We start from the raw sequence: 25,135 nt of genomic DNA on the forward strand, positions 1-25,135 counted from the left end.
GTGTTGCCGAATGCCTGGATCATTTCAGCTGTCCAGCTGATTAGGTCTTTACCGGACTTGCCCCTGAGGGCCCCGAACAAGGGTTGCATGAGTTGAGCCGCCTTGGGGACGAAACGGTGGTAGAAGTTGACCATCCCCAGGAACTCCTGCAAGGCCTTGACTGTCAACGGCCGCGGGAAAGAAGTAACCGCCTTAACCTTCGTCACCAAAGGGACGGCGCCGTCCGATGTTATGCGATGTCCCAGGAAGTTGATTTGTTGCAGGCCGAACTGGCACTTGGCTGGGTTGATGATTAAACCATGTTGGCTGAGGCGCGTAAAGAGGGAACGTAAATGGGAGATGTGCTCCTCCTTGCTGGCACTGGCGATGAGTATGTCGTCAAGGTAGATGAAAAGGAAACGCAGGTCTCGAAGAACGGAGTCCATTAAACGCTGGAACGCCTGTGCTGCATTCTTTAAGCCAAACGGCATCTGCAGGAACTCAAAGAGGCCAAAAGGGGTGATGACTGCGGTTTTCGGGACGTCTTGTGGGTGCACTGGAACCTGGTGGTATCCACGGACGAGGTCAACTTTAGAGAAGATAGTATTTCCCGCCAAGTGGGCCGAGAAGTCCTGGATATGCGGGATCGGGTACCGATCCGGAGTGGTGGTGTCGTTGAGGCGTCAGTAGTCACCGCATGGCTGCCAGCCGCCGCCTGGTTTCGGCACGATGTGGAGAGGCGAAGACCAGGGACTGTTCGATCGCCTAATGATGCCGAGCCGCTCCATTGTGGCGAACTCCGCCTTCGCAGCTGCAAGCTTGCCGGGTTCGAGCCTTCTAGCCCGCGCATAAACCGGGGAGCCAGTAGTGGTGATGTGATGTTCAACACCATGTTTCGTCGCTGAAGAGGAGAAGGTGGGCCTTGTCAGCTCCGGAAACTCCCTGAGGAGCCGCGTGAAGTCATCTGGAGGAGGGAAAGCACAGGCAATGGAACGCGTCACGGAGGTACCGTGGAAGCACAGGATCGAGTGGAAGGTGGCCGCGTTGATCAGCCGGCGGTGTCGGACATCGACTAGCAGGCTGTTGGCACACAGAAAATCTGCCCCTAGGATAGGGTGTGAGACTGTAGCCGTGACGAAATCCCAAAAGAAGCACTGACCGCTGAAACAGACTTCAACCCGCCGCTTGCGGAACGTTTGAATAGCTGCGCCATTAGCCGCTACGAGGGAAAAACCGAGGTTCCCAGTCTGCGTGTCGAGCTTCGACGCATTTAGAATGCTACACTGCGCCCCGGTGTCACAAAGGAAACGATGGCCATCGCCACCGCGGAACGCCCGTTAGACTTGGTCATCCGTCGCCAGGGACGCCGCCTGCGCCTTCTTGGTTTTTTTTGGCGAAAAACTGCAGGGGGAACGGAAGCATCGTGCTTTCGTGCCAAAACGGGTGTGGTCGGAGCACCAGCCCGCTGTAGGAGAGACCGGGACCGCGTCTGTGGGGGGTGGGCACCTCGTGGCCGCGCAGCACTGCTGGGTAACCGTGAAAATCTTATCGGCTTCAGCCGCAAGCTTGGCGCAGTCAGTAATGTCGGAGCTGGCCAGGGCAGCCTGAACCTGTTCAGGCAGTTGATAGAGGAAAAGCTCCCGGAAGATGAAACATTCCGGTTCGGCACCCAAGAGCGTGAGCATTTGGCTCATGAGCTCAGACGGTTTGGAGTCCCCGAGGCTGGGCAGCATGATGAGCCGGCGAGCACGCTCCGACTTTGATAGCCCGAAAACCTGAAGCAACCGCGCCTTAATTGCATCAAACTTGCTGTCAGTAGGAGGACTACCGATGAGGCTGATGATCTGGGATGCAGTTGCGCTGTCGAGGGCGGAGACCATGTAATAATAACGGGTCTGATCCACGTTGATGTTCCGAATGGCGAACTGGGCTTCAGCCTGGATGAACCAGGCATCTGGTTGTTGCTCCCAGAACTGTGGCAGTTTCAGCGTGACGGCGTTCGTGTACATGTCGAATCTTCCACGAAAATCGTTCGTAGAAGTCGGGGTCACCAATGTAGGAACGGAGGTTCCTATCAAAAAGACTGAGTTCGACTCAGGTAATTAAAATAATGAACTTTAATGAAATCAAACGAGTTTAAACTGGAAACTGCTAGGACAAATCAATAACAGGTCTATTCTCCTTGAGGGCTCCACAAGGACTGATCCCCTGATCAGGAGAGTGACGTCATGACGTCATCACGTTCTTCCCGCCGTTGGGGCATCACGTGACTAACGGCATGACGTCATCACGTGCTGTAAAGGTAACTGGGCATTGTACAGTCAAACAGTGTAATTAAAGGTACAGGCACAGACAGTAACTACATTGCTGTTAAAGGAATTATGTACAACCACTCTGAGTCCTTTGGTGGCTCTGCCACAGGCTTTTATATGCATTAGCTGCAGAGTGAAATTCCCTCCACATTGTCCCATCAAGCTCTGCTAGACCAGGTACAGCACAGATGTGTGGTAGAATAAACTACCTTCTACTTTGCCCCAACATTGTGTTTCAGGAGTTCCACGAACACTGGAGGTTCATCCAGGGATTGGACGACAGCAAATGTTACCCAGATGTCAAATAAAGTGTGAGACGAAAAATGTTAGGACTGATAGTATGCAGTGGGGAAAATCCTCAAGAGTATTATATGTGTTACTATCAATGCTGATCTGAGAAGCATAAAGGTGAGAAGTAGCTATCAGCATGGATTCAGAATTAACAAATTGTGGTGTATGTAACCTGTTCCACCTTAAGAGAACTTAAGCCTGTTCCACCTTAAGAGATGTACTACTTTCTCTGGCTGCTGTATACGTAATACCGGTGGTGACCACACCGGTATATAAGCACTGTGTAGTAATATTGTATTCAGTACAGTCCCTACCTCCAACCAGTAAAGACCTGTTGAATTTACTCTTGTAGTCTGTGCAGTAATTATCACTATAACACACAGACTTAACAGTGGCGACGAGTCCGATTCTTACCCTGCGGCAGTTATTTCCACGGCGGCTTCGTCCACAGACAGGATGTCGAAGAGAGGTTTCCACCCTCATCACCTTACTGGAAGACACGTCGAGCGGCAGGCATCGAGAAACCGGAGTGCAGAAGACATCCTGACCTCGAAGCCTCCATCAGCGACTGTCAGCTTCTTCTTTCTACCTCGGGGGTGGGTAAGCCGGGCAGCGACGCGACAGAAAGTCAACCGCGTTGGCTGTACAGACGGGGCTGGGAAGACGGAGGAATAAGGGCGGTGAGATCGATCGCGACCGGAGATAAGGGCCGGGCCGCTTTCGAGCGAGAGGCGCAGCGCGGGGACATCGATCGCGACCGGAGATAAGGGCCGCATTCGGGCTAAAAGGCGCAGCGTCTGGGGAAACTGAAGGCGCGAGAGCCGCGGTGAAGCGGAGACAGCGTCGGGGGACGGTTGAAGACCGCCAAGCGCGGGAAAACCGCCATTTTGTGGGCGGAGGACGACGACAAGAGCGGGAAGCCGCCATCTTGGATAACATAAAAATACAATAAATTGCAACGATGCCTAAACATGAGAACATTAATACCTTTGATAGTGACATCGAAGATTGGGCCATGTATGTAGAACGCATACAAAATTATTGTAAGGCAAATAAAATTCCTGATGCAGATAAAGCACTAACATTATTAAATTTAATGGGTGCGAAGACATACGGGCAATTGAAACACCTTGTATCACCAGATGAACCGGCGGATAAGACGTTCGAGGAGATTGTTACTGTACTGAAAAATCATCTAAACCCCACGCCGCTGATGCTAGCGGAACGATTTAAATTTTACGACAGAAGGCAGCTGCAGAATGAAAGCAATGCTGAATATTTGATGGAATTACGTAAGCTAGCAAAATATTGTCAGTTTGGAACGGGACTGACAGAGGCACTACGAGATAAATTTGTGTGTGGTTTATTTAAACAGGATACACAAAAGCGACTGCTCGAGGAGAATGAGCTGATGCTTGAGAAGGCGGTCACTATGGCAGCAGCACACGAAGCCGCAGCGAGAGGCACGGCAGTAATGCAGCTACGGTCACCGGAACTCGGTACAAACAAATTGGGTTTGAGTTCTGTCAAATGTTATCGTTGTGGAAAGACAACGCACGATCAGAACCAGTGTTGGTTTAAAAACCAAGAATGCAGAACGTGTGGCAGGCTTGGCCACATAGCTAAAGTATGCCGGTCAGGAAAGAAGACCAGCAACAAAAAGTCACCGCAAGGAAAATACGCAAAGGTACACAAGGTGACAAAGAACAGTTTGACCGAACAGAAGTCAGATTCAGACGCTAGCAGTAATGAACTGGATAGCTTAAGAGTACACAACGTTGGTAAGGATGCAGATCTCCAGACAATTTGGGTCACTCTTCAGATAGCAGGAGTCCAAGTAAAAATGGAATTGGACACTGGATCGGCATTGACGGTCATGAATAAGAAAGATTACAGAAGGTTGTTCCAACATATTCCCCTACAGGATACGGAGATTATATTGAAAACATACACGGGGCAAAGAGTGTACCCCATCGGAAAAATAGAGGTAGAAGTGGTCCACAAGGGCGAAGAAAGCCAAGTAATGGACTTATATGTGCTACCTGAAGGAGGTCCACCACTACTAGGACGGGAGTGGATTAGGAAAATGAATATGGACTGGCACTCCTTGAAGGCACTAACGGTAGATTCCGGGGAAACAGATGTCAAACCTAAACAATTGTCCAGAATATTGGATGATGCTAAAGAGGTGTTCCAGCAGGGACTGGGAACACTGAGAGGAATTACGGCAAACATCAAGATTGATGAACATGCACAACCAAAATTTTTTAAAGCCAGACCGGTACCCTATGCAATACGACCTACTGTTGAAGCGGAACTGGAAGCACTAGAACGTTCAGGTGTACTGTCTAAGGTAGATTGGAGTGAGTGGGCTACGCCCATTGTTCCCGTTATGAAACGTCCTGCGAGCAACAAGCCAGGAGATGCAGGGAAGGTTCGCATCTGTGGAGATTTCAAAATCACCGTTAATCCGGTGCTTCACACGGTGCAGTATCCGCTTCCACGGATTGAGGATATTTTCGCTTCATTGTCTGGTGGGAAACACTTCACCAAGATAGACCTGGCGCAAGCGTACTTGCAGATGGAGATTGAGGAAGAGTCACGCCAATACCTCACGATCAACACGCATCGAGGGTTGTACCGGTACAATAGGCTGGTTTTTGGAGTGGCATCGGCTCCAGCAATTTGGCAGAGGGCCATGGAGCAGGTATTACAGGGAATTCCAGGCACACAATGTTACCTGGACGATATTCTGATCACAGGTGATGGTGATGAACAACATCTCGCAAACTTGGAACTGGTGCTCAACAGACTGAAAGAGTATGGACTTAGAGTAAATCGGCAGAAATGTGAGTTCTTCCAGAAGCGGATCTCGTACTGTGGCCATGTCATTGACCGGGAGGGGCTTCATAAGTCTCCTGATAAGATTGAGGCAGTTGTAAAGGCTCCCGCTCCGGAGAATGTCTCTCAGTTGAGGTCGTTTCTAGGATTAATTAACTATTACCATAAATTTCTGCCAAATCTATCCACGGTACTGCACCCGTTAAACGCTCTTTTACAGAAAGGGGTACCATGGGAATGGGGCGAAAACTGTAAGAAGGCATTTCGCAAAAGCAAAGAATTGATCACCTCAGAGGAAGTGTTGGCTCACTTCAACCCGACACTGCCTATTCGGTTGGCTTGTGATGCTTCTCCATATGGTATTGGGGCAGTACTCTCACACAAGTTGCCAAATGGCACGGAAAGGCCAGTCGCGTTTGCATCCAGATCATTGACCTCCGCTGAGCGCAACTATGCGCAGATCGATAGGGAGGCTCTTAGCCTTGTATGGGGAGTGAAGAAGTTTAATCATTACCTGCAGGGCCAAAAATTCACACTTCTGACAGACCATCAACCGTTGGTATCCATTTCTAACCCTAAGAAGGGTGTTTCGGTGATGACAGCGCAGCGTCTCCAGAGATGGTCTCTTTTCCTAGGGGCACATCAATATCAAATAGAATTCAAAGGTACGAAACAGCATGGCAATGCTGATGGGCTGTCGCGCCTGCCACTACCTGAAGAAGAAGACACGACGAAAGTTGACCCTGTTGAGTTATTTCATTCGACCATCATCGAGTGTTTACCAGTCACCAATGCAAGTATTGAAAGAGAAACCAGGAACGACCCGACACTGTCCAGAGTCTACGAGGTGACAGTGAAAGGATGGCCAACACGGGGTGATCCTCTGTTACCGGCATTTTCGGCAAGGCGAGACCAGCTGTCCGTCTGCCATGGTACCTTGATGTACGGGACAAGAGTGATTATTCCTCCCAAGTTAAGGGAAAGAGTTTTAAACGAACTGCATGAAGGTCATCTGGGGGGAGTTAAAATGAAAAGTCTTGCTAGGGCTTATGTATGGTGGCCGGGTATTGACCAACAGATTGAGGAGTTAACGAAAAGCTGTGCTGGGTGCCAAAAAGTGCAAAATGCACCTCCGATAGCACCGCTACACCCATGGGAATGGCCTTCAGCCCCATGGCAACGCGTACACATTGACTTTGCTGGTCCATTCATGGACTCCATGTTCCTAATCGCGGTGGACGCACATTCCAAATGGCCAGAAGTCATCAAGATGAATACCACTACTTCAGAAAAGACAATTGCGGTGTTAAGAACAATATTCGCAAGGAACGGATTGCCAGAACAGATCTGTTCGGATAACGGACCACAGTTTGTATCGGAAGAATTCCGACAATTCTAAAAGAAGAATGGAGTAAAACATTATACCTCTGCCCCATATCATCCGGCGACAAACGGGTTGGCTGAAAGATTTGTCCAGACATTCAAAAAGGCAATTAAGGCCATGAACGATGATCAGATTCCGCTGCAACACAAGGTCGACAAGTTCCTGATGTCATATCGAAACGCCAATCATGCAGTGACTAACCAAAGTCCTGCCATGATGTTTTATAACAGGAGGTTGCGGTCCAAGTTGGACTTGTTAAAACCAAATGTGCGGAGGGAAGTGGAAAACAAACAGTTTCGGCATATTAACAACAAGACCACTCGAACTTTCGACGTAGGACAACCAGTGTTGGCAAGGGGCTATGGAAACGAAAAATGGCAGTCCGGAACAATTCGGGCCAGACAAGGACCTCTGATGTACACAGTAGATATTGGTCATAATGTGATAAGGCGTCATGCGGATCAACTGGTAGAGTCGAGAGCAAGGGTCGAACCCATGGTTGTGACAGAGACAACTGTGGAAGACGTTAATGAACCTGAAGCATCTACCTCGGCAGGGAATGTACTTGATGATGATGACACCCAATACATTGGAAACCAAATAGAGGAGGCACCTCAACAACAAGAATCAGAGACTACTGAGAGGTGTTATCCAAGCTGCATCAGAAAGCCTCCTGAGAGACTGAACCTTTGAACTGTTATACCTGAAGTTATATATGTATATATGTTATTATGTTATGTTAAATGGGGATATGACTGTTAAGCTAAAAAGGGAGGATTGTGGTGTATGTAACCTGTTCCACCTTAAGAGAACTTAAGCCTGTTCCACCTTAAGAGATGTACTACTTTCTCTGGCTGCTGTATACGTAATACTGGTGGTGACCACACCGGTATATAAGCACTGTGTAGTAATATTGTATTCAGTATAGTCCCTACCTCCAACCAGTAAAGACCTGTTGAATTTACTCTTGTAGTCTGTGTAGTAATTATCACTATAACACACAGACTTAACACAAATGAATTCACAAACCTACTGGAATTCTTCAAAATGGCAAGTTAAAAAAAAAGGCCCAGAAATTGGGCTACTGACCACCACAAGTTACCGCTGCACTCCTGGAAAAAATGGCGGCCGCCATTCTACACCCTTCTCTAGCGCGGGACTCGGTGGCCGCCATTTTGGTGAGGGCCTTAGCGCTGCCGATAGTAGCGCTGGCTCTGGAGGTGCAAATATGGAGAGTGTGGCGTACACGCTGAATTAGCATCATATGCTGCGAACTTGGACCTCAGCGCTGAGCTTAGCGCTGGGTCCTAAGCTCACTTTGAAATGCGAGTGTGCAGCAGACTGACAGAGATGCTGTCAGCACTTCTTAAAGGGATACACAAATCTTTCAGTTAAGTTTGCATTTAAGCTTTTGGACTGAATTTTTAAATATTTTATTGAAGTAGTAGCTTGGTGTAATACATGTTAAAAGATTTTTAGGTGTGCAGAGAGTGCTGCTGGATACTTGCAAGGCCTCGGATGGTAAAGGAAGGCCTCTGAGAAGACAGAAGATGCTGCAAATACTCAGCTGGTCATCAGGTAGCATCTGTGGAGAGAGAAACAGAGTTCTTGTCTCAGGTCGAGATGCTGCCTGACCTGCTGAGTATTTCCAGCATGCTATGCTTTTATTTCAGATTTACCACATCTGCTCACAGAGGGAAGAGGAAGACACAGAAGAGGTAGACGCAGAAGAGGAGGAAGCAGAAGAAAGGATGCAACCCAGACAGCCTCTTTCTGGCCGGGATATCCGGGATGGAATTATCCGCCTGCAGTACCAGTGACCAGAACCCCAATTCCCCTTTCAACATTAGCCCCACACCTTACCTTCCCTCTGTTACTGACCATCACAGTGTTCTCTTGGCCACAATGCTGAAACAAAAGCCACCACAAAACAAACTTTCCAATCCAACTTTTACATCTATCTATCCATCCAGTATGACATCAAGAAATCAACTAATCACCCTTATGCATTCCCTTAGTGACTTTCTTGTGTGTGCTTTGCCTATCCTCGTGATGTCATGCAGAGTTACCCCAGTGGCTGCAGCATGGCTGGTGGAAGGCTGCTGACTTGCAGTGGGGGACATTGCAAATGGCCTTGCAGGACGACCTCGAGGAGTTGGTGGCTAGGAGTGTCAAATCGAGTGATGGTATTTCTTCTTGTTCTTCTTTGCTCCCCTCTCCCTTTTCTTGGTCAACCACTGGCTGGGCAGGCTGCATTTCTTGGGTGTGTGAAATGAGGAAGGCACAAGGGTGGAGTTGTGGTGAGGAGAGGGCGGGAGAAGGAGGATAACATATGAGGATACCACTATCTTGTATCCTTTCAGCCCCGCCGCTGGCCAAGGGCTCAGCCATGCTCCTGCCAAGAATGGCCACCACCGTCTCCTCCAAGGGGGTGAGGGGAAGCTAGGAATGGGAGGTGTGCCTCATGTTTGGTACAGATTGTTGGTAGGTGAGTGATTGGCAGGGGGTGGGGGGAGGAGTCGTGCATTGAGAAGTGTGTGAGGCTAGTAGTGCAGTTAGTAGGAGACGGCTTTTGAAGATGCACTCACTGACTTTGACCACTGGTCTGAGGTCATGAAGCATCTTTGGTCACTGCTGGGAGTGACGGCCTCGGTGATGTGGTCCCACATCGTTCTTTCTGGAGGGCCTCCTGGCCCCTGTGGGTAGAGGGCCTCTCTTGCAGTGCTGACCCCCTGCACAAAGCTGGAGTGCTACGTGCGAGACCCTGGGTGTCCTTTCCCTGGCTTGCTGAGCTATTTGAGTTAGTGCTAAAGCACTTTTCCCATTTTCTTTAGGTGAAGAGGACAATTCAGCTTTAAGAGCTGAAATCTTCCATTTGGGAATTCTTTTTAATGTTAATTTTTTTTCAGAAGGCAGTTGAGCTGTAAGGGCTAAAAACTGCCTATTTCTAAATGATTTTTATTATTTTCATTTTAGAAGGCAGTTCCCCTTTAAGCTGCTCTCTAAAATGACAGCCTTGCTTTAAGAAAGTGCTGTTCTCGCTGCAATGACGCTACGGCCACGCTACATTGGGCCTCCTGCTGGGACTACCGCCATGAAAACGGCCTTGCACGGTGAGTTTAGCGCTGGACTAATGTTAATTAGCCACCAGCATGAATATCCTCGTCCTGCCAGCGCCATTAATTTCGGCCCGCGGTGGCACCGGCAGGTTTTTAGCAATCTCGAATTTCTAGGCCAAAGACTTTAATTAAGTAATTATTATATGAGCACTGCCCAGCGAATAGCATTCACTGACATTTTCAGAAGACACTAAAAGCATTCCACATGTGAGACTTTAAACGATTAAGGCTCATGGGATTAATGGCAATTTGGCTAAGGAAAAGCAGATGGATTTTAAATGTAGATCAACAGAAGGTAATGCCAAATGGAACAGGAAACAGAAAACATGTGTGCATTATGAAGCCATGTCCATTAGCAAAGATGGAAAGAGAAGGATTTGGGTGTGATTACTGACCACTGAAATTATTCAATCACGAGAAGTAGATCATGCACTGGGGGTGTCTCATTACCACGTGACTGCAAGTCAAAAATCATTGATCTTGTATTGATCATTTGTGAGGCTACATTTGGATATTGTGTGCCGTTTTGGCCTCCTACCTTCAAAAAGACATTGATGTGTTGGAGAAAATTCATAGAAAAACAACAAAGATGATTAGGTTTCCAACGTCTGAGGAACAATTCATAAAACTAAACATTTTCACTGCAGAATTGAAAACTGAAGGGGACATAGCCAAGTTTTTAATATTCTGAGAGGAATGCACGATGTAGATCCAAGCCTATAACTTAACTTGTGATGTTAAAACAAGAGGGCACGATTAAAGTCTCCAGTGAGACTGAATCTTTGAAGAATTTCCCTCCCAGTATACTGAAAAGGTGGAACATGTACAATGGAGAAAACCTATCACCCTTATTAAAAGCTTGAAAATCTTCTCTGTGGTGCCCAAAAGGGTCATAATGAAATGATGTTGGACAAAGTTAAAGGTAATTGAACAAAACCCAACAACATCAGTTAATGTGTTGATTAACTGCTGAATAAGTCTATGGCTAGGAATGCATTGGAAAATTATAAAGATAAGTAGAGAGAAAGGTGATCGAATACACAATCATAGTTTGTCTGCTGTTGGATCCATGGAAACATGTTCTATGGAAAGCTATGGTTGAATAATAAAGGTGCAAGTTTAGATATCTTGGCGTTTAGCTCAACTAACTTAGACTTTGCCTAACCTCATTTAATTAAAACCCTTCCATGGAACACAAGCCTTCAGTTAGTGTTACAGATAAACACATCTTTTCCATTGCAGTATCATAAACTATGTGAGCATCTGCAACTGGTGTCTGGAAGAGTAGCACATCATGTGCAAGAGAGGGAGAGACTTACGGATGCAGGAGTGTCTGTCAAAGTGGAGCCGATATCCTGGATGGCAGGTGCAGTAATAGCTTCCATCTGTGTTGACGCAGTTATGAGCGCAGTGGCCATCTCCAGAGGCAGCACATTCATTGTTATCTTGAAACCAAGAAGAATAATTTATACCCATGATATATTAAAATTAGTATGTCCCACCCTCTTGCCTATGGTTAGGTGACTCTCCTAATAGGTTTTTCCAATGTGATGTGACACGGTGTGATTTCCGCCACTAAGTGGTGCTGCGGAGTTGATTTTATTCTCCAGGTAAGCAAGTTCAGTTTGATTTGTAAATTTTCATATTTCAAAATTAACTTTGTTTCCCCTTTTTTCCTCTCTTCCAATAGGTTTTCCTCCAAAATGTATTTTCTTGGTTAAGCCTTGAGACACTTCCCCTCCGGACCCCTGGAGAACCTTGGGCCTCGGTCGTGGGGCCACTCATTTACCCTCCTAACCATCTCCCTCCACCTTGTCATGCATCTGTTCTATTTTTCACCTTTTTACTTCCTGTATTGGACATGGGCAGGAGGTCGACCGGCGGCACGTTAGTGAGTCCCGGTAGTTATAATCATCACCAACTCATCGTGCTGCCTGCGTACCAAAATCTAACCGAAACCAGCGACTTACCACCAGAAACCCGCTGGCAGCCGCCCATTGTGCATTACATGGTAAAATGCTCATATGCTTGTAAGACTAGGTATAAAACTCCTGTCCTTGTAAAACTGTGTCACAGGACATTTTCAAGTAAGTGGGTACATTGCAACAGCGACTCTACTTCAAAAGTACTTCATTAGCTGTAAAGCGCTTTGAGACGTCCGGTGGTCATGAAAGGCGATATATAAATGCAAGTCTTTCTTTCTTTTTCTTTCTTTTATATATATAAAATAATTGAAAGTACCCCTTCTGTGGTATTTTAGGGCAGCAATGCAGGCTCTGAACTGGACCAGCCCAAACTGAGGAATTCTGAGAACTGAGCCAGCCGTGCCATTCGATTGTACTCCTGGATAGTTTCACTTTTCTAATATAACCGCAGAATTCATCTTTGATTTGCACTGAAATACAGTGTGACATTGCACAGTTTGACATTGCATATGCTGATAGTGGGCACAGTTCTCATACCTTACCTGCAGTCGCTGCATATGATCTAAAATAATGTATGAAACCCCAAGCTCTGGTTTGGGGTGTGTGCTAAACTTATGCACTTTACAAATGTAAATGGATCACATGCATTTCTCCACTTAATGGGATATAATCAGTTGTCTATCAGAATGACAATGACAACGGATCATAGCTGGAGCGACGTGTCTGCTCCCATGAGCTTTTGTAAGATCCATCAGTCTGGCACAGAAGATACCACTGGCCCACTGCCACAGAGTTTGGCTCAATCATGAGCCAGCATGTGATATTAGACTGAGGAACCTTCCTCACTATCTCGACACACTTGCCAGTTTTCACTGGCAAGTTAAATTCAAAACGAGACACCATTGGAGTAGATAACCATCCACTTGCTATGTGCCTGAATCAACGTCCCAGCTGCCCTACAGCACCTTGCTAGGCTGCTGTGGAATTTACAAGAACAAGATCCCTCCGGACGCCGACCACTGATTTACAACTGGGCTCATACTCCTGAGGATAGGTGTTCCTCTGTACCCACAAAGTGGCACGCCATGCTCATCTGGTTTTTAGTGTCCTGGCTATAGCCGCTGGTAGTGCCCTGGCAGCTACTGGGAGCCATGGATGAGAGCTGAGTAAGGACCAGTATCTAGAACCAAATGGTCGAGGTTGCATGGACAAGGAAACTACCACTACCCCATGCACCCTCTACAGCAGCTCCACCCCACTCCACCTGTGGGGTATAGTGTGTGAAAGAGTATTGATCCTGCACCTTCAATTAATAAACATAGAATCATACAGCACAGAAGGAGGTCATTCAGCTCATCGTGCCTGTGCCGGCTCTTTGAAAGAGCTATTTTGTTTAGTTCCACTCCCCCGCTCTTTCCCCATAACCTTGCAAATTTTTCCCTTTTCAAGTATATGTACAATTCTATTTTGAATGTTACTATTGAATCACCTTCCACCATCCTTTGAGGCAGTACATACCAGATCACAACAACTCGCTACATTAAAGTAAATTCTCATATCCCTCTGTTTCTTTTGCCAATTATCTTAAATCTGTGTCCTCTAGTTACTGACCTTCTGCCACTGGACGCAGTTTCTCCTTATTTACTCGTTCAAAACCCTTCATAACTTTGAACAGCTCTATTAAATCTTCCTTTAACCTTCTCTGCTCTAAGGAGAACAATCCCAGCTTCTCCAGTCTCTCCACATAACTGGTACCATTCCAGTAAATCTCCTCTGCAACAGGCAAAACTACACCCACTTTTGAATCGTGATAGTGGCGCATATACCCACCCCCCCATGAGCTCAAACAGAGAAAGTAGCAACTGACCTTGACAGTTGCGCCCATTTGTGTGCTGAGTGTATCCACGTGGGCAGAGGCACTGGAAGCTGCCCAGTGTATTCACACAGTGGTGGGAGCAGTTGCTCGTCTCACACTCGTTCACATCTGCCAACAAAAGACGGTCATAGCATTTAATGGGTGCGTAATAACAAGACATTATCACAAAGTATTCATCATTTTTCCTTTCTGATATTATGTGATTTTTGTCCTTATTGAGGTGAGGAATGTTAGCTGAGAATGGAACACTTCCTGTTTCCACATTCTGCCACCCAGTGTCGGCATGAAGATTTCCAAGTACAGGCACTACGAGGTTAGACTCTGTGAAGGGAGCGAGCAGGACTTGCCGGTATCTCAGTGAGGCGGGACTTCTGCCCACTGCCCCGAGACCGTCGCAGCCCTGGCCCATTTTCCTGGGTTGGGGATCATTTCCCACGCAGGGCTGTCTCTGGTCAGGATTCCTGCCACCAAGAGGGAGCCTGCTGCTGTGATGGAGCATAATCCCAGTGGTGCTGCAGCAAGACTGTGAAGGAATGAGCCGTATAACCGATTCAGAAAAAGACACCGTCTTACGAAAGAATTCTGGCTTTATTAAAACATGACGAGCTGGGTTTGGAAATTTAGAAACCGAACTGTGAAATAGCTGTGAAAGAATTCTGGCTATTGAGATAAGACAGTTGTTGACCCTGAATAAATAACCTTATTGAAACAGAAGGTGCAGGCTCCGACAGGCTGACTTTTGGGAACAAAAACAATGGTTCACCCTGGATAAGGTGTTTTAATTTTAATTTTGTAAAGATGGCACATAAAATAAGGAACATCTGCCCTCGTAAAGATGGCATAAAATAAGGAACGCCTGCCCTTCACACCATTTTATATGGTTAACCCAGAACACCTGGAGAAAGACAAGGGCCTAGAAATTCAGTCGCGCCACTTTTGGGGCGGTAAAGTCGGGCGGGCGCTAAAGTTAGCGCCCGCCGGAAAGTGGAGGCCACTTCGCCGAAATTCAGTAGCTTTGGCCAAGGAGTTTGGGCGAGCGCTGAAACTGGCGTTGCACTCCCATCTTTAGGCGCTAAGCCGGCGGTGCGGACTGATAACGCCGAGGCCGGGCGCAGCGCAGGTGCGGTCATGTTTTGATTGACAGCAGACACCCTGACGCCGGCCAGCTCTTAAAGGGGGAAGGGTCGACTTGGTCTGCTGCCACGCCCTGGATAGTGGAGCCCTGCAGCTAGGCCTGAACACTGCTGGTGGACCCAAAAAGCGCCTGAAGCCATGCAGAAGGCCCGTGAACGAGCGCAGCGCTTCTCAGAGCATGCTTTGAGGGTGCTGCTTAGGGGGTTGGAAAAGAAAAGAGAGATCTTGTGCCCGGACAGTGGCAAGAAGGCTCCCAGGAGGCAGTACAGGAGAGCCTGGAGGGAAATCGCCCAGAGGGTCTCAGCGAACAGCGATGTCCCCAGGACTGGTGACCAATGCCGCAAGAAGTACAACGACCTCACTCGGATGGTCAGGGTGAGTACCCTTTCCAGTGTCCTCCTCATCCTTGCATGTGCACCTCACATTATGGGCAAAGGGACCTCAAAGGCCTAATGGCCAGCCCTCCTCCCGCAGCTATGGCACTGGCATGATCATCAATAGCACTTTCTGCACTTTACACACTGGCCAAGCTATTCCACCATGGGAGGCAGTGCACACAAAAACAGGGCACCACACTGGCCATGCTAATCGACCATGGGAGGCAGTGCAGACAACAACAGGGCAACACACTGTACTTAGAGGCCGTCCTTTCTCTTGCAGGCCAAGTTGGCCAAGAATATGAAGAGCTGGAATGTCACCGGGGGAGGCCGTGGCCAGTTCCAGGAGCTCAGTGACCTGGAGGAGCGCGTGGCTCGACTCATGCGTGGCCAGGTGGTTGGCCCCGTTGCTATTGGAGATGCCGACCCTGTGCTGGGCCCCAATGGTAAGGACATGACCGTTTGGACCTCTCTCGTTCCCCTTGCGCTTCAGATCTACATCCTTTGCCACTGTCCGACCAATGCGCATAATGCCACCACTCATGCCTCCCTCGCTGACGCCCTGTCCTCACTCTAAAGCTACTCTTGTGCCTTCCTGCTTTCAGCTGGTGAGGAGGAGGTCCATGAAGCTGAGAGTGCCAGTCCCTCGGAAGAGGAGGACGACGAGGACCAAGAGGAAGGCGGCACATCGGGGGAACCCTCATCCGCGCCAGGGGATGGCAATGGAGGGGACACGTCTTGCCTGGAGGAGAGCCAGGGGGAAGTGTTGCAGGGGGGTGCAGCTCCTGGGCCCAGTGGCGTCCAGGCAGGCGGGAAGGGTCGGGCAGCTCGGCGGCCTTCTCCCCAGATGGAGAGTCCGCCCTCCAGTCTGGAGACGGTCCTCGCCCAGGAGGTGCGCCTCCTTGATGAAATGTCCGCGGCCTCCGAGCGGCGGCACAACGAGTTCATGGGGGTTGTGGGACAGTTGCCTCAGGCCATTGAGTCCCTGGCTCATAGTGTGGCTGCTTTCGGGGACTCACAGGCCAGGGGTGTCGAGCAACTCGCGGCAGCACAGGCCACGGGTGTCGACCAACTCGCGGCAGCACAGGACGCGAGTCGCGAGTTCATGAGTGGTGCCGTGCAGACACTGGCTGATCTGATGCGGGCACAGAACAGGGCAGTTCGGGCACTCACTTCTGCCACACTCGCTGTGTCACGGAAGCATCGACAGGGCACCCGCCGCCCTGCTGCAGCACAGCGGTCTGGCCTCCACCAGATTGCTGTGCTTGCTGCAGTGCCAGCCCGGCCGAGTGCCAATGTCTCTGGCGACCAGCGAGCGCCTGGCATCAGCCAGCTTGCCCCCATTGCTGCAGCCGCCACTGCCACTCCCCCAGCCAAGGTGCGACGAGCTGCTGCAGAGACTGATGCTGCCCAGCCACAGCTGCAGCAGTCAGCAGCCGGACCCTCCAGGGCCGGACCTCGTCTAGGCCGACCCCCAAGGGCATCTGCCGTTACGCATTGCGGCCCTCAGGAGCCTTCCCCCAGCCTTCCAACACCCACAGGGCCCAGGTTGAGGCGAAGCAACAGGTCGGGCAGGGGCCGGAGAAGCCTGCACAAGGACTCGCCCTCTCGGCACACTAAGTAGAGGGTGTCGGCAACTGTTTTTTTTATATGGGGGTGTTTGTGTTCTGGAGGGGGGGGGCTTATTTTGGAAAGGCCGAAGATGAAGGCCAATTGGATTGACAAGTTTTGTTATTCCTCCCCAGGTTGTGGGAGTGAGATATGTTTTTCACTGTTTTTTGGGGGTCTTGTCTGTTTTTCTGTTTCATGTGGGAAGGGCCCTGAGTTTGTTAAATAAAGCTTTTTATTTATTCAGCTTGTCCAGGTGTCATGTTTCAAGTGGTTGTTGCGTTAACCGGCTGAGGGCTTGCGGAGCGGCTGCATTCAGGTGCGTTCATTGCCACGAGCCATTCCCTGACAGGGGGCCTAGAAGTGTCGTTCAATAAGCCGCCGGCGGACGGCCCTTGGACCTTGTGGCTCCCTTCTGGGCTGGTACTCCTCCTCCTCCTCCTCCTCCTCATGGACCTCCTGCTCGTCCTCCTGAGGTGGTGGCCCAACGTGAGGTGGCAGTGCCTGAGTCCTGCGGATAGCCAGGTTGTGCAGCATGCAGCAAACGACGACGAACTGGGAGACTCTATCCGGCGAATACTGTAGAGATCCGCCGGATCGATCCAGGCAGCGGAACCGTTGCTTCAGGACGCCAATCGTTTGCTCTATGATGTTCCTTGTGGCTTGATGGCTTTCGTTGTATGCCTCCTCCGCAGGGGTCCTGGGCGCGCGGAGCGGGGTCATGAGCCATGTGCACAAAGGGTAGCCCTTGTCCCCAATAAGCCATCCCCTTGGTGGAGGCTGTGCCTCGAACATGTCAGCCACAGTAGTCTGGCGCAGGATAAATGCATCGTGGCTGCTTCCTGGAAAGCGGGCATTGACAGCTAGGATGCGCTGCCTGTGGTCACACACCAGCTGTACATTGAGGGAATGGTAGCCCTTCCGGTTGCGGTAATCCTCGGCATTGTCGATAGGTGCCCGCATAGCCACATGCGTGCAGTCAATGGCGCCCTGCACCATGGGGAAGTCGGCGATCCTGGCAAATCCGACTGCACGCTGCTCCTGCCTCTCTAGGGTCATGGGGAAGGAGATGAATTGGTGTCTCCTTGCGAAAAGGGCATCGGTGACCTGCCGGATGCAGCGATGCACGGCGAACTGGGAGATGTTCGCTATGTCCCCAGCAGCGGCTTGGAAGGAGCCGCTTGCATAAAAGTTCAGAGCCACCGTGACCTTCACTTCCACCGACAGAGAGGTCCTGCACATCAGCTGTGGACGCAGATCTCTGTGAAGCAGCTGGCAGATCTCTGCAACCACCTCCCTTCTGAAGCGCAGCCTCTTAACACAATGCGCGGCAGTCATGGTGAGATAGGACACCTGCTGCCGGTATTCCGTGAGTGGGTAAGGCCTACGTTGCCGACGCCTGATGGCCCCTCTGCGTCTAGGCATGGCTGGCCCTCTCACACAGCGTCTGCGAGCCCTTCGCACATAATGCTGGAACTGAGGGTTGGAACCCCATGCAGCCCCCATAATAAACTTGCAAACAGTGAAATCACAAAGAGTCAAATTTCCAAGCTCTGGCCAGAAGCCAAAAATACCTCTCCTATGTTGTCCCAAATCAGTAAGGTCTGTTCCTTGGTCTCTGTCCAGAAATCCAAAGCACTAAAGTCATTGCAGCAAAATGGCTGGCCTTTATAGTTCAGTGTAAGTGCCCTTTAATTAGCGCTCCCCGAGGCCCGCAGGGCCTCTGCTGCGTTCCACTTCACAGTTCTTAACAGCGCCACGCCCACATTGGGCGGGCGCCACTGAATTTCCGGTTTGGGGCGCACAAACAGCGTTGCACGACGAAATGACGTCATAAGCTGCGCGCGCAGCTGAGCGGGCGCAAACACTTTGCGCCGGCGCTAAATGTCAACTGAAGTTGGGCGTTGGCGCAGACCGGCCTGCGCCTGGGCGCTAAGTGCCTCGCACTGGAAATCTACCCCTCTTATGGCGTTAACGGCTGGCGAACGCAACTGAATTTCTAGGCCAAGATTCTGGAATATTACAAGCTGATGTAGCAGTAAAGAATTGCAGAGGTCAGCAGAAAGATGAATAGGGATAATTAACTTGCATCAGCAGAAACTTTAAAGGAAATACCACTGAAAAAGGGTCTAAATATTGAACTCTCAAATGGGATATCAGACTCGCTTTAATCGGGCAAAGCGATTCTCGACCACAGAGGCGGCTCTGTGGTCTCCAACTCTTTGTACCTTGAAGTGAAGAGACATTCACACCTAATCTGAGCCGTGTTTTGTCTCCACTAGTCCTATCACCATCTCATCTCCTTTTGAATACCTCTGTCTCTTCACTTCTTTTGTTCTCTCAGCCCTGCCTTTCGATCTATTTCATTTCCTTTCCAGTTTTGAAAAAGGGTTAGACCCGAAACGTCGACTCTAATTTCTCTCCACGGATGTTGCCTGGCCTGCTGATTTTTTCCAGCATTTTCTGTTGTTATTTTGCACTTCTGTAGCTTGAATGTATTCACCAAACTAAAAACTGGCAGCCAGAACTGTAATATTTTTCATGTGCATAAATTTCCTTTGAAGTAGACAAGTATCCAAGATGTTAACAGTTTTTACAACTTGAAAGACAACCTGGTAATGCGCAGTAACAGGCTGAGCTTCACACCTGATGACAATGGGAAATTACAGCCCTGTCTGTGCAAGTATTAACATTTCAAACATGCCATTCCAGCCGCCAGAGTAACTTCATCTTAAGTGATTTCCAAATTGGCATTGCTCCATCACTAGCAGGCTAAACATTTCTTGTCTTCCATTTCGAAACTTAGTGAAGAGAGAACAGCCTCTATTTTGAACCTTAGTTATTTTTTAAACAAACAAACCGAATGAAATAAAGACACTGGCCTGAAATTTCCTCAGAGCTGCTCTCGCTCCACCGCCATAACTTTACCGGAAGTGCGGTGGAAATCCCGTTTACGCCGCACTTCTGGTGAAGTTACGACAGTGGAGCAAGATCAGCTCCGAGGAAATTCCGGGCTAGAAGCTCCTATTTTGTCACAGTGCATTCAACTGAACTCAAGCAACTAAAATCAGTCTCGTTACCCATGGGAGTGGGAGCTTTTCATCTTTCACCACCCCTGACTCCATCCCTAGGATCGACACCTTCAGACAACACACAAATCACCACTGATTCATGCAACAACAACATTTTAAGAATCTTCTTCACACATTAAGAGTGTGAAAGCCCCTGTCACCATTCCAGCTATTGTATCAGAGGCCAACACTATCCGATGAACTCCTGAATATTCTGAGACTTGACAAGTGTTGCTCAGTAAGTGTAACATTCACTCATTTTGGTTCTACAAGGTGTTTTGATGTAGATCACTCTTAAAATTAAACACAGATCCATGTATTTGAAAAGTTCTGGGATCTGTCTCCCTCTGTGATTATAAACCTTTATTCAATGTGGGCGATCCTGCACATATTATCTCTCAATTAACTTTTTTTTTACTTTATTCTAATGTGACATAAGGTTATCCTGGTACTTCACCACAAATGTACTGCACCATGAACTCTGCCCGTTATCTGCTACCTTCTCAAATACTTCATGGGGGTTGAGGTGCATGTCTGACTCGCACACAAAGCAATGACTTACTACTGTGCTCCCACAGCTACAAGTAGAGTTATAGTATGATTCCAAGCTCTCATTCTTGTCTAAGTAGAGAAACAAAGGCCAAATAAAATACAGGATTAAACATCATTCAGAGTAGGAAAGGTTGGAAACATCTGGCTTAACTGAAGCTGGCTTTCAGCGCTGCTCAATAGTTTAAGCCTTTGGCACCGGCCTCTGAGAGCTGTTGGGTAGAGGAGGCCCAGAGGTCTTGCTGCAGTATTTTATTTTAAATTCGGTTTGCAGACCTAATCTACCACTTGAACTGAAATGAAAATGCTATTATACTGTCAGAAACTGTTTTCATCATTTGTACCTGCATCAGCACAAGTTGACGTTCTAGCAGAGAGAGAGGCCCAGCAGCCGGCTGTTATTTTTTAAACTGTGGCCCACCGTCGGGGGGGCCCAAACCATTTTGCAGGCATCAAATGAGTGCCCCACTGTAGCGCGCCTGATTTGGAAGGCTGAAAATCAGCCAGCATCTGCACGGAGATGATCGGCAGGTCAGGCCTAATGGGAGTGGATGGCTGGGGTGTGTAGAGCCAATTTCAGGGTGGATGTATCTGACCGATATTATGGAGTTGGAAGTGGATAGTATTGATGATGAGGCATTTATGATGTTTGAAGCTCAGCTAAGGGCATACACAGCACTGAGGGTGTACAAGCTCAGGCTCAGCCTGGATGAGCAGCCAGAAAGGAGGATTAAATCAATGACTGAAGCACAAAGTTTCTGAACGGGAGCCGATTAGGACAGCTTCAGTCCATCCTATGTTGAGCTGAAGAAAATTCTTGCTTATCCAGTACTTGATGTCAGACAGGCATATTAACAGTTGTTGAGGGTGATATTGGAGAGCTAATGTTTGCAATCATATGGATCCCAATGTTTGCAGATGATGTTGCTATGGGCAGCACAAAGATGGCCTCGCTTAGTTACTCATACATTTGTAATAAAAACATAAAATGCTGAAAATGGACAGCATGTCAACCAGAATCTGAAGAGAAAGATAATGTAATATTCTGGCACCCCTTCATCACAATTATACACAAAACATTCACTTCTTCAGATGCTTTCATTTCAGATTTCAAGCATTCCCGACATTCTTTTTACTAATACCAGAAATCTATGGTCCTCCGACAAGCAGAGCCAGGGAGTGCAATCAGTAAGGGAATCAATCTGAGTCTTTTTTCCACATTACCTAGAGATTCAGGGGCAAGTCTATCCCAGATTGTATGGAACTGAAGGTTTGCAAGGTCATTCTTTAGAATTGTGCATCTGAAAATCTCCGCATCACTTCCTGTGATTACAAATGGAGTTTCACCAGCCTCACTCTTGCCAGATTGGAGCTGAGCCGAATAGCTGCTTTTCTGGCTTTGAGAATATCAGGTCCAAGAGTGCGGAGAAAGGACTTTACAACAGCAGTTGCTGCATCGAGTTGGCTTTGAGAATAATTTTGAATGCACCATATTCAAGCAATGCACAATGACGTAAATGCTAGAGGCTAAAGATGTGATGAGTTATTGGTCATTTTATGAACATTATGGCACCACACTGTGCTTTATAAAGTAGAAAATGAGAAGACACGTACCTACACACCTCTGTCCATCGAAGAGCAACTCGTAGCCAAGGGGGCACATGCACTTGAAACTGCCCATAGTATTAATGCACTTGTGCTCACAGAGTGTGTCCCCATGTATTTCACACTCATCTACATCTAAAATCACAAAGAGGCACAGTAAATTTCACGGCTTTCAGGAATGTAACCATCAGCACTGACTGCACTAAAAATCAGCATTTATTACATATTATTAGCATTTACTAGAATAACTACTAACACTTACTACACATATCAATTTTTAGTAAACCAATTATCATCACTTACTATGCTAACCACTAACACTACAGTAATTATTAGCACTTACTACACAATCATTAGTATGTACAGTACTAATCCGCAGGGACTACACTCAACACTAACACTAATCAACACCCACTACACTTACTTCAATAATCATTCGGACCCATTAAACAAACAATTAAAAGAAAGAAAGACTTGAATTTATATAGCGCCTTTCACGATGTCAGGACATCCTGAGATCGTGAAAAGCACTTTACAGCCAAATGAAGTAATTTTGAAGTGTAGTCACTGTTGTAATGTATAAAAGGCTGCAGTCAATTTATGCACATCAAGGTCTATCCTGTACTAACTATTAACATACTATACCATTAACACAGCAATCATTAGCACTGACTACACCAACCATTAGAATTTACTACACTAACATTCAACAGTTACTACACTGATCATTAATATTTACTAGAATAATCGTCTGCATGTAATATACTAACAATTAACATCTACTACACTAACTATTAATATTAAACATCATTAGCGCCATCCTAGGAGCACATAATCTAAACTGACACTGCAGTATAGTACACCAACAACAACAACTTGTATTGCAGTAAAGCGTCCCAGGACACTTCACAGGAGTGTTATAAAACAAAAAAATTGACACTGAGCCACATAAGAAATTAGGGCAAAAAAGAGGTAGGTTTTAATGAGTGTGTTAAAGGAGGACAGAGAGTTAGAGAGGCGGAGAGGTTTAGGGAGGGAATTCCAGAGCTTAGGGCCTAGGCAGCTGAAGGCACGGCCACCGATGGTTGAGCGATTATAATCGGGGATGCTCAAGAGAGCAGAATTTGAGGAGTGCAGATATCTCGGGGGGTTGTGGGGCTGGAGGAGATTACAGAGATAGGGAGGGGTGAGGCCATGGAGGGATTTGAAAACAAGGATGAGAATTTTGAAATCGAGGCGCTGCTTAACCGGGAGCCAATGTAGGTCAGCGAGCACAGGGGCGATGAGTGAACGGGACTTGGTGCGAGTTAGGACACGGGCAGCCGAGTTTTGAATGACCTCAAGTTTACTTAGGGTAGAATGTAGGAGGCCAGCCAGGAGTTCATTGGAATAATAGAGGTAACAAAGGCATGGATGAGGGTTTCAGTAGCAGATGAGCTGAGAGAGGGGCGGAAACAGGCAATGTTGGGGAGGTGGAAATAGGTGGTCTTAGTTATGCCATGGATATGTGGTCGGAAGCTAATTTCAGGGTCAAATATGACACCAAGGTTGCAAACAGTCTGGTTCAGCCTCAGGCAGATGCTAGGGAGAGAGATGGAGTTGGTGGCTAGGGAACGGAGTTTGTGGCAGGGACCGAAAACAATGGCTTCGGTCTTCCCAATATTTAATTGGAGAAAATTTCTGCTCATCCAGTACTGGATGTCGGACAAGCAGTGTGTCAATTTAGAGACAGTGGAGGGGTCGAGAGAAGTGGTGGTGAGGTAGAGGCTGGGTGTCATCAGTGTACATGTGGAAACTGATGCTGTGTTTTCGGATGGTGTCGCCGAGGGGCAACATGTAGATGAGAAATAGGAGGAGGCCAAGGATAGATCCTTGGGGGACCCCAGAGGTAAGGATGCGGGAGTGGGAAGAGCAGCCAATGCAGGTGATTTTCTGGCTAGAATTAGATAGATAAGAATGGAACCAGGCGAGTACAGTCCCACCCAGCTGGACGATGAGGGAGAGGTCAACCGTGTCAAAGGCTGCAGACAAGTCAAGAAGGACAAGGAGGGATAGTTTACCTTTGTCACAGTCACAAAGGATGTCATTTGTGACTTTGATGAGAGCCGTTTCAGTTCTGTGGCAGGGGCGGAAACCGGATTGGAGGGATTCAAACATAGATTTGCGGGAAAGATGGGCACGGATTTGGGAGGCGACAACATGTTCAAGGACTTTGGAGAGGAAAGGGAGGTTGGAGATGGGGTGGTTGTTTGCAAGGACGGAGGGATCAAGGGTTGTTTTTTTGAGGAGGTGATGATGGCAGATTTGAAGGAGAGGGGGACAGTACCTGAGGAGAGAGAACCGTTAACAATGTCAGTTAACATAGGAGCCAGAAAAGGAAGTTGGGTGGTCAGCAGTTTGGTGGGAATAGGGTCGAGGGAGCAGGAAGTGGGTTTCATGGACAAGATGAGCGCAGAGAGGTTATGAGGAGAGATCAGAGAGAAACTGGAGAAAGATGTGAGTTCAGGGCTAGAGCAGGGGGGATCCTTAGAGGAAGTTTGGCCTGGTGGGCTAGGGGAAAGAAGGAAAGTGGCAGAGGCAGCTGAACGGATGGTCTCAATCTTAGAGGCAAAAAAATCCATGAGCTCCTCACACTTGTTGTTGGAGGTGAGTATGGAGGAGACAGGGTTTTAAGAAAATGGTTAGCAGTAGAAAATAGTAGCTGGGGATTATCTTTGCATTCCAGAATGATCCTGGAATAGTGAGCAGTTTTGGCAGGCGTGAGTAGGACCCAATAATGCTTTATGTGGTCCAGCCAGATCTGGCTGTGAATGGCTGTGAATGGCTAAACCAGTTGTCCGTCATATCCGTTCAAGTCTGCGTCCCTTGGACTTAAGGGAGCGAAGATGTGGTCTTACTAGACAACGGCCAGGGTGAGAGAGAGTAATGGTTTTAATAGGGACTAGGGCATCAAAGGTGGTTGTGAGGATGTGGTTGAGCAGATTGGTAGCTGCAGAAATGTCGTGGTGAATGCAGGGCCAAGACAGTTGGGGTTTTGTAAGTACAGTTGTAAGGGAGCTGGGAG

The 25,135-nt window shown here is 48.1% G+C and overlaps 1 protein-coding gene across 1 annotated transcript in view; it reads right to left on the reverse strand.

Moving 5' to 3' along the window:
• The window catches only part of LOC147106640 (uncharacterized), a 230,370-nt gene that overhangs the window by 53,958 nt on the left and 151,277 nt on the right, over positions 1-25,135 (reverse strand). Inside the window, exons 8-10 of the mRNA XM_086008498.1 lie at positions 22,081-22,206; positions 13,719-13,835; positions 11,246-11,371 (exon numbers count right to left, since the gene is read on the reverse strand). Coding sequence (XP_085864624.1) covers positions 11,246-11,371; positions 13,719-13,835; positions 22,081-22,206 — 369 coding nt within the window. The remainder of the gene's footprint in view (positions 1-11,245; positions 11,372-13,718; positions 13,836-22,080; positions 22,207-25,135) is intronic.

This window comes from Somniosus microcephalus, chromosome 15 (assembly GCF_052327205.1).
Source record: "Somniosus microcephalus isolate GS21.2 chromosome 15, FLI_Smic_1.0, whole genome shotgun sequence".
Taxonomy (NCBI): domain Eukaryota; kingdom Metazoa; phylum Chordata; class Chondrichthyes; order Squaliformes; family Somniosidae; genus Somniosus; species Somniosus microcephalus.